Raw genomic sequence first — 10,266 nt, forward strand, 5'->3', positions numbered from 1 at the left:
AAAAAAAAAAAAAAAAAAAAAACCGTAGAGAAAGGTGGGAAGGTGGGGGGAGATATATGTGCAGTTGGAACAAACCAAAAAGTTATTTTACGTTTTTTTCAACCTAACAATAATTAAAATAAAATTCTTTGATTGGTTAACCAAACCAGAAAAAAATTGTTTACTGTTCTTATTAATTATTATATAAATTTTTAAAATAAAATATATATGTACAGATTTTAATTGGCCAGATAACTTGTAATTTATAGTATAAAGGATTTGTGAAGTTTTTCATTCTATTTAAGGCTTTAAGCTATGTATATTGTATAAAAAAGACCAAAATTACAAAGTTTACTTGCAAAAAAATGCCAAAAATAATTCTCGTGACATGTAAGAAAAAAAAAATCCTCACACACGTTTCTTTTTTTATTGGGGTTTAAATATATTGAATATTTTTTTAAAGAATTAATGGATAGAACTTAGAACTTACCCGTGCTGTACAACACAAAAAAAGTTTGCGTAATATTTATTAGAATTTGTTGGTTATAAAATAATAGTGAAGTTTTATTGATTTACTCTATACATTTTATAATCTTTTACATTTAATTTACTTAGGTTCATATTCTGATTTCAACCTGTCTTCGGTACATGATACAAATTTCAAATCTGTGAATCATATAAATTTGGTAAAATCCAGAAAATAAAACAAAACTCGGATTGAAGTGGTCGTGTTTAGAAATCTCGATTTAACTTTTTGGTTTATCTTTTTTAGTTGTATATATTATATTGAATAAAATATAACATTTGTGATTTTTAGATTTTAATAAAATGTTAATGCATCGATGAGAAGTGCACAAAAATATTAAATAAATTATATATAATATTTTATTTTTAAATATAAGCAATGTTATATCTTAGTTTTAAAATATATATGTCATTATATATATATATATACATATTTAATCTTATTTTTATAAATAAAATTATGTTTTATAATTGTTCTAAATAGTTTGTTATTGTTTACTAAAATTTTTGAAACAATAGATGGAATCTATTAAATAATTTCACTAAATCATTTCGAAAATATTGTTTTTTATTTTATAAACAAATATAATATTTTATTTTGTTAGTTATTAAATTAATTAAAATATAATGATATCTTTTGTAATATGTCACATGATAGTAGGGTTAAACTTCTAACTCTAGCATTGAAAGATAAGAGAGAAAACAAGTTTATAAAAGAATATCTCTCTTTTATTAGCTTTAGAAAATTACTCAAAACTAAAGCTCTCAAACTCTTTCTCAAAACTCATAAGTTGTGCAACAATCTTGCACCTTCTTATATAGAGAAAGACCTAGAAAATTTCCTAATTCAAATAGGCAACTTAACATATTATCAAACCGACTAATCCTAAGTCCATATCTCAATAGGATTAGGATAACTTCTATTTTAAACTTTCTTCAAGCTTACTCCAAAAATGTCTCCTTTAAGCTTGAAATCCAACTTTGCCAGATATTGTACTCCCATTAGCTCCCTCATTTCTCTGAACTCGAGTCTTCCCAAAGGCTTTGGAAGAATGTCCGCCTTTTGCTCACTTCTCGAAACATGTTCTACCTCTATTTGTCCACTTTCCACACACTCTCTTATGAAGTGATAGCGTCTGTGTATATGCTTGCTTCTACCATGAAAAACTGGATTCTTGGTGAGAGCAATGGCCGATTGATTGTCAATTCGAATAGTTATTTTCTCACTTGAAGATCATGTAAGCTCAAATAACAAATTGCTTGTTTTGCTGCTTTAGTTCCTGCAACAAACTCTGCTTCACACGAGGACATAGTTACAACATCTTGTTTTTGTGAACACCAAGTAATTGGACTTTCTCCGAAATAGAAGATGTGCCCTGAAGTACTTTTCCCATCATCCGGGTCAACATTGTGACTGCTGTCACTGTAACCAACCAACTTAGGTACCGAAATCGATCTTTCATAAGACAGACCAAGAGTAGTTGTACCTTTCAAGTATCTCAAGACTTGTTTTATTACTACTCCATGTGATTCTCTTGGACTCTGCATGTACCGGCTCAGCATTCCCATGCAGTAAGACAGGTCTGGTCTAGTATGCGACAAATACCAGAGGTATCCTACCTTCTTTCTGTAACTCATTGCATCAATCTCCTTTTCATTCTCAGCTTTTGACATTTTAAGTTCAGTGCATGAATTGAATTACATCTTTGCATTTCAGCTTCCTCCAAGATCTTATGAGCATGGCATTCTTGACTTAGTATTATCATGTTATGATGCTGATTCACTTGAATTCCAAGATAATATGTCAATCTCCCAAGATCACTCATTTCAAATTTAGAGGCCATATCCTTTTTATATTTGTTAATGACATTCAAGCTTGTTCCTGTGACAAACAGATCATCAACATATACTCCTACAATCAGAATATCCTTACTAGCTTCCTTTCGATAGATAGAAGGTTACTTTGAACATTTAAGAAACTGAAGTTTCAGAAAAAAGCTATTTTGACATCAAGATGATGTATTTCTCATCCATATGAAGCCGCAAGATCAACAAGTAGCCTTATAGTTTCAATCCTAGCTACTAGAGCAAAAACTTTGTCCAAATAAACACCATATTTTTCACATATCCCTTAGCAACAAGTCGAGCTTTATATTTATTTTTACTCCCATTTGAGTTTCTTTTCAGCTTGAACACCCACTTCAAACCTATTGGTTTTGCTCCGATCGATAAGTCTACAAGATCACATGTTCTAAGCTTCTCTATAGAACCAATTTCTTCTTCACAAGCTTGTGTCCATTCTTTAGAATCTTTTGCTTCATAGAAAGTTCTTGGTTCATTATTCAGCCATAATAGCAAGGTCTCCCCTATTTATTCAGCAAGTAAAACATAATCTTGCAGATATTTAGGCTTAAATCTCTATCCTTCAGTTCTTCTTAAAGGTACTGCAGACGCAACTGCAGGTGAAACTGCAGACTCGTCTTCTAATTCTTGTTCATTCCCTGATTCAGATTGATCATTATCTTTGTTATCTCCAAAAACATTAGAAGACACCTTATCGTCATTGTTCTGTCTGGTTTCATCATTCTCTTCGCTTTTTTTGTAAACCATGATTTCCAAAATCATCAATCAAAAATTTAAAACTTCCATCTCCATATGTTGCTAAGTTCTTGTCTATTTTTGCATATCCAATGCAACCAAAAATACTTAAATGCTCGATTGATGTTTCTTGTCCCTAAAACACTCGTATGGAGTTTTGTCCTTCAAAACTTTTGTCGCCACTCTGTTCAAAAGATAGGTTGAATGTCTTAAAGCTTCTCTCCAAAGATAGTTAGGCATATGCCTATGCTTTAGTATGCTTCTCGCCATCTCCATCAACGAAAACACTCGTATGGAGTTTTGTCCTTCAAAACTTTTGTCGCCACTTTGTTCAAAAGATAGGTTGAATGTCTTAAAGCTTCTCTCCAAATATAGTTAGGCATATGCCTATGCTTTAGTATGCTTCTGGCCATCTCCATCAAGGTCATGTTGCGTCTTTCTACTACTCCGTTTTGTTGTGGAGTGTATGGTGCCATCAGGTGCCTTCTAATGCCGGAAGCTTCACAAAAATAATTAAATTCAAAAGACACAAACTCTCATCTTCTGTCCATTTTAAAAGTTTGTATTCCTTTCTCTGTTTCTTTCTCCACCATGGTTTTGAAAATTTGGAATTTATCAAAAGTTTCTCCTTTTTCTTTCAACAGAATTGTCCACATGTAACAAGAGAAATCATTAATGAGAACAAAAACATATCTGCTACCAGCACTTGTACTTGGCCTTATAGGACCGCAAATATCTGCATGGATGAGTTCAAGCTTCTTTGTTACCCGGAAAGTAGTTGGTTAGGGAAACATATGCCGAGTTTGTTTTCCAAGTAGATATGAACTGCAAATTTCTTTTTCAAAAGAAATTTTTGGCACTCCTAAAACGAGATCTCTATCTGTCATTGAGGCTAGAGTCACAAAATTCACATGCCACTTACTTGACTCACTTGTAGCAGAAAGTTGAAGACATTCATTATCTTGTAGTCCCATTTGAACCTTGTATAAACGATTCTTGGATTTCTCTGTTTTTACTAATATATTTCCATCACGATCACACATCGTTAGATATTCTCCCTTTAACCATATGTCACAGCCCGAATCTGTAGCATGCCTAAGACTTATGATGTTGCTTTTTAAATCAAGGATAAAATACACATCTGACATTACTCTTGGCTTTCCATTCATATCAATGAAAGCTATTGTCCCTCTTCCTTTAATATGAATATGTGAATCGTCTCCAAATCTCACTTTTCTAGTAACAGAGTGGTCAAGCTTGGTAAAATATTGTATACCTCCGGTCATGTGATTGCTAACTCCATTTTCAAGATACCAAATATTATCTTCAACTGTGTTTGTCTCAAACTTATTGGGCACGCAACACTTCTCATTCAAGTAGAATACTTCATGCATCATAAGTTTGTCTGCATCTTGTGTATTTTGTTATCACCTTCTTGCGTCTCTTGAAGCTTAAGCAATCGGTTTGGACAATGTGAATCATATTGACCCATCTTGTCACACCTAAAACATGTGATTTGTGATAAATCTCTTCCTCTGTAGCGTCCACGACCTCTTCCTCTGTAATCTCCGTTGAAATCTCAATTTGGTTGAACCATCTGAGTTTCTGTACTTGTATACATTAACTTACTTTGATCTTTATGTGCTTCTTCTTCTTCAAAGATTTGTTCTTCATAGGTTTTCATTCACCCCACAATATCTTCAAAGCCTGTGGTGTTAAGATCTAGAACTTGTTATAGAGACGCCACTATGTGTATATATTTTCTTCGAGGAAGACACTTGAGAAACCTTTTAACTATCTTCGATTCTTCTATGTTTGCACCCAAAGCAGTTGACTTCGAAGAGATTTCAGACAACTTTCCCACGAAATCATCAATTGTCTTAGAGTCGTTCATCTTTAGTCGATCAAATCAGCCATTAGGGTTTGTAATCTAGCCTCTCAAACCCTCTCTGCTGCCACATGTTGAGCTCTAATGGTTTCCCATACTTTCTTTGCTGAATCAAGCTCTCTAACTTGTAAGATGAGACTCTCTGGTATTGATTGAAACAACAAGGCAATAGCCATGTTGTTCTTCTCGCCATCGAGATCGTCTGTAACAGCTTCAACAACCTCCCATACTTTATGGACTTTCAACGCGATCTTCATCTTCATCGCCTATGCAGTATAATTGTTTGTATTTAACATCAGACATGTAATGGAAGAAGATCCTCCTACTTCCTTTGGTTTCGTCGTTGCCATGGTAAGCTCTGCCATAGTTTTTATGTGATCTTGCAAGGCTTTGATACCAAATCTAGAATTAAAAGATTAGAGAGAAATCAAGTTTATAAAAGAATGTCTCTCTTTTATTAGCTTTAGAAAATTACTCAAAACTAAAGCTCTCAAACTCTTTCTCAAAAACTTATAAGTTGTGCAACAACCTTGCACCTTCTTATATAGAGAAAGATCTAGACAATTTCCTAGTTCAAACAGGGAACTTAACATATTCTCAAACCAACTAATCCTAAGTCCATATCTCGATAGGATTAAGATAACTTTTATTTTAATTTTTTTTAAGCTTACTCCAACACTAACAACATTGATTAAATAAGTATATAGAGATCTATACTAGTATTTTTGCAGCAGTTTTTGCTTCAAAAATACTAATATGGAAAGTTTTCATAATAAATGCTAAGAATGCAATAAATTATTTCGACATCTTACATATTGGATTATATATGGACCTCTTACATATTCGATTATATGGACCTCCATTTAGAGAAAATACTTTATATGGACCTCATATTTCAATTTATGGGCCTCTCATAGTTCAGCCTCCATTTCGACAAAACCAATCCCAAAATTCCATATGACACGCTAAAATTAACTCTTTGCTAATTATGTAAACCAAATTTTCGGACAATAAATTTGTTGACTAAATTTCTGGAAAATTAAATAACAATGACTAGGACAATAATGATATTCCCAATTGCCTTACCTCTTACCTATAGAAAGTTCATACAGCGAGATATGATTTACTTACCTTAACAAACATATGTCTATGTACACCTTCCCCAATTTCCTCTGTAATTGAATGTTAGATTCCTTAAACAAATTGACAATATTTCCTAATGACATAATAAGGAATAATATAATCAAAGTCTTCCTTATAAAATTGAGCACAATCATCGATGAAATACATTGATCGATTAAATTTTCCAGCGATCTCATACTTGGTCATCAAGAATAACATTAACTACAACCTTAACTAGAGGTTCCCTACACTCCACTATAAATAATTCTACTACCTATCATCTCACCTCACATCTTATCACAGCAAACTCACATATATCTTACCAGCAAAACATTCTTCCAAAATTCAATGGCAGCTTCATTTGCTCTTCTCCGTGAATTGCGTCCCTACAAATCTTCATGGAGGATCCAAGTCAAGGTCTTGCATTCATGGCACCAATACACTGTCCAAACAGGAGAAACATTAGAGATGGTGCTTGCAGATACACAGGTCAGGGCTTTACAACATAAATTTTAAGCATAATTTTATGGTATATGTCTAACGCTGATAAGGCGCCATGAATATTTTAGGGTGTTAAAATACATGCAAGCGTGAAGAAGGATTTGGTTCCGCGTTTTGCTCCCCATGTTCGAGTTGGTGAGTGGAAGTTTGTAGAAACCTTCGGGCTTACTCATTCAACTGGTCAGTTTCGTCCAACCAATCATTTGTACAAGATTGGATTTCAAACTGGCACTGTTGTCTCACGTTGTGAGAATATATCTGACTCCAACTACTTGAGTCTTGCTAAGTTTGAGCCAATCTTGAATGAGGAGATCAATCCCTGTATGTTAGTTGGTAAGTTTCCATTTTTATTAACAAGTATATGATCATAGCAACGTAGCATATTAGTATTTAAAAAAATCCCCACCCATTTGTTTTGTAGATGCAATGGGCCAAGTTGTTAACATAGGAGAACTGGAGCTTAAGGAAACTAATAACAAGCCGAATCATAAGCTCGATTTCGAGTTGAGGGATGAAAAGTAAGTTGTGTAGTCAAAATTATGATTAGTATAACATGCTTATGATTCAGTAGACTTTTATTTATTTAGTAACTCAATTCTTATACAGGGATGTTAGGCTACCTTGCACACTGTGGGGTTCACATGCCGAACAAGTGTTTACGGCTTGCCAGGAAGCTAATGGCGCCATGGTGATCTGTGTGATCAGATTTGCGAAAGTCAAAAACTATAAAGGTATGCTTCCTTTTTAATCATGTTGGTGCCAAATGGTAAGCCTTAAATGGCGTCATTAGATTCATATTGTTCTTCTTGGGTTCTTCTTGGTAATTAGATTATATAATCTCCTAATCATATCGTCATGTTTTTCAGGTGTTGTGAGTTTGTCTAATTCTTACAATACTACACAAGTTTTTATCAACCCCCCTATCCTGAAGTTGCTGCTTTTGTTCAAACGTGAGAATTTTAAGTTTTTAACTATTTACCCTGAATATGATTGGACTTTATTTTAACAATTTTCCTGTTTTTATTCAGCCTTCCCAATGATGGTCTGACCCTTACCTTCCGCGAAAATGCACCGCAGAACCAGATTGTGGCATTGACTGCTGACCAGAGTGATCAGTTTCCCCGGAGAACCATATCAGAGCTACTCAATTCTCAAGAGGTGCAGCAATCACAACTAAGATTTAATCAGAAGCACTAATTTGCTAATACTTACGTTATATTAATCATCAACTATGTCTAAATATTTCAGATTGGTAAGGCAAGGGTGTTGTGCACAATCTATGCAATTGATACAGATTGGTCGTGGTACTATTTTAGTTGCAGAAACTGTAACAAAAAGGTTACTCATATCTATCCATCCGGCAAGGAGAAAGTAATCAAAGAAACAAAACAAAAGTTTTGGTGTGATGTCTGCAAATCCATTGTAACCAATGTTGACCCGCGGTAAGTTGATTTAGTTTTTTGTCAGTACTATTGTAATCTCAATCCATGACATTAACGTCTAGCAAAAAAACATTTAGGTACATGATATATGTTAAGGTCATGGGTAATACTGGTGAGACCAAGTGTTTGCTGTTTGACAGTACAGCTGCAAAAATCATTACCCAAAGCGCTGCTACTCTCTTAAATGGATCACTAGCTGAGGTATTTTGATCTATGGAATTTGCACTTTTACTTTTGTGTTGTAGATTAAATATTAATTATTAATTTTATTATGAGTGATATAGATTGCAGACCCAGAGAACTTACCAGATCCAATCAACAATGTCATTGGAAAGACATACCTCTTTTTGGTATGTGTTGAAAAGGCAAACATTTTGGATGGAAAGGACTCTTACAAGGTTGCAAAGGTGTTGTTGAATGATGGTACGTTGGGAGAGGAAAGCATGCTTGAGTCTCAGGAAACAATCAATTCGGACTCTATTGTATCCGGTGAACAGGTTATAATTAAGTAAATCACATTGAAATTTATTATGTTATCGCTGGAAGTTTTTAGTGTCTAATTAAGCTAATTCATTCTGTTTATCCATTTGATAGATGCAACTGATGCTGACTAACAGTGAAGATGGAACTGAAACTAATACACCATCATCCAAGCGTCAAGCATCTTTCAATGTGGAGCCTGCTGAGCAATCATCCACAACCAAGAAGTTGTGTCTTGCAGTCTCAGATTTGGACAAACAGGATGAAAACATGGAGAGTGAAGGAATCGCGGATTGTGGAGGTACCAAGGTTAATCAATGAGAGGGGAAGGGTATCCTGAAACCGAAGGGGAAAAAGAACCAACCAAAGAAGGCTGCAGGAATTATTATCAAGACTGAGAAGTAGAGGAAGGTACGGTGCAACCAGAGATTGCGTGTCGTTTATCTATCGCCGTTTCTTTATGCTTTTTAATTACAATTTTAATTGAGTTTTATTTACAATTTATTTCTGGATTTGAAAGTTTTCTGCATGATTTGTTACTTTATAATGCGTTTTAGTGAATAATAAAATAATAATAAAATATTATTTCAATATAATGAACCTTTTTCTGCATGATTTGTACCTTCACAAAAATCTCCTGATCTTTGGGTTTCTTTGGTTTAATTCTCCTACTCCACCACCAAATTCTAAATCATTTTCAGTTTAATGTCTGTGTCAAGATCCCAAACACCTATTTGAAGTTTCGAACTGTATGTAACATTAATCTTGTCCAAAATCGTTTTCAAATTGTTTGGAATCAAATTTAAAATCTAAAAAGGGGTTTAGATATACACTACCAATTAGAATCATATGAACCATTATTATGATTATGTTATTTGTATTACTTATTACAATCTTTAAAGTAATTAAAGAATTCCATTGAAGTATATCCTTCATTTTCATCTTTACGTTTACCACCCAATTATAATGTAATCAAAATAATACCAAACACCTATGATTTTATGGTCATTAACATTTCATTTCAATCCCAGATTACTCTCCCTCAACCATTGCATTAAGTTTTCTCCTTAAATAACAACCTTTGATGACACTCACCTTCTCTCTCTCACACCATGGGTAAACCTAACACAATACTCTACCCTTGATTCAACCTCCAACAAGACACACAACACTGGTATCAATAGGATTGTTGTTCGGGTCATCCATATTTAGGAAGTTCGAGACTTTCGAAGAAACAATATCTTACTTATTGTTCCTGGTGAAAATATCTCCTTCCTGATGAAAATGTATATTATCTCTATTATTGTTCCTCTTGACCCCTGATTTATCTCCATTTTAACACATTCATTTCGCTTTTGTTTCAGGATTGTGCTATACAAGCTTCAGTCCTTCCTAATCGTGTGCCTAAGTTTCAAGATCAATTGGTTAAAGGCCAGTTGTACAACATCAATGATTTCGATGTTGTTGCATCCTCCAACCGTTATTGTCGCACCAACCACAAGTGGTGAATTGTTTTCACAGAGAAAATGTCTTTGGAGACTGTTAAAAAATGACAATGCTCTATTGGTTTTGATTATTTTAGGTTCTCTACTTTTTCAGACTTGCTTGATATGGTAGACAAGGGTGAGGAGCTTCCAGGTAACAACCTATTTTGCATTGTTCGTATTTCTGGTCTCTTAGCTTCCACTTTGTTCTTCAGTATATGATTTATATCTACATTTACCCACTCAC

General features: G+C 33.9%; 1 protein-coding gene across 1 annotated transcript; it reads left to right on the top strand.

The window, feature by feature from the left end:
* LOC104715500 (replication protein A 70 kDa DNA-binding subunit B-like) lies at positions 6,461 to 10,241 on the top strand. The gene is made up of 12 exons (XM_010432901.2): positions 6,461 to 6,601; positions 6,682 to 6,934; positions 7,035 to 7,131; positions 7,220 to 7,344; positions 7,480 to 7,543; positions 7,642 to 7,771; positions 7,862 to 8,055; positions 8,196 to 8,256; positions 8,340 to 8,552; positions 8,650 to 8,844; positions 9,900 to 10,039; positions 10,118 to 10,241. The coding sequence occupies exons 1-12, from the start codon at positions 6,461 to 6,463 to the stop codon at positions 10,239 to 10,241; spliced, it is 1,737 nt and encodes a 578-aa protein (XP_010431203.2).

This window comes from Camelina sativa, chromosome 9 (assembly GCF_000633955.1).
Source record: "Camelina sativa cultivar DH55 chromosome 9, Cs, whole genome shotgun sequence".
NCBI lineage: Eukaryota > Viridiplantae > Streptophyta > Magnoliopsida > Brassicales > Brassicaceae > Camelina > Camelina sativa.

Coding starts and splice junctions, on each gene's coding strand:
- LOC104715500 (XM_010432901.2), top strand. CDS start 6,461: ATGGCAGCTTCATTTGCTCTTCTCCGTGAATTGCGTCCCTACAAATCT. Junction 7,345..7,479: donor GAAAGTCAAAAACTATAAAG/GTATGCTTCCTT, acceptor CATGTTTTTCAG/GTGTTGTGAGTTTGTCTAAT. Junction 7,544..7,641: donor ATCAACCCCCCTATCCTGAA/GTTGCTGCTTTT, acceptor GTTTTTATTCAG/CCTTCCCAATGATGGTCTGA.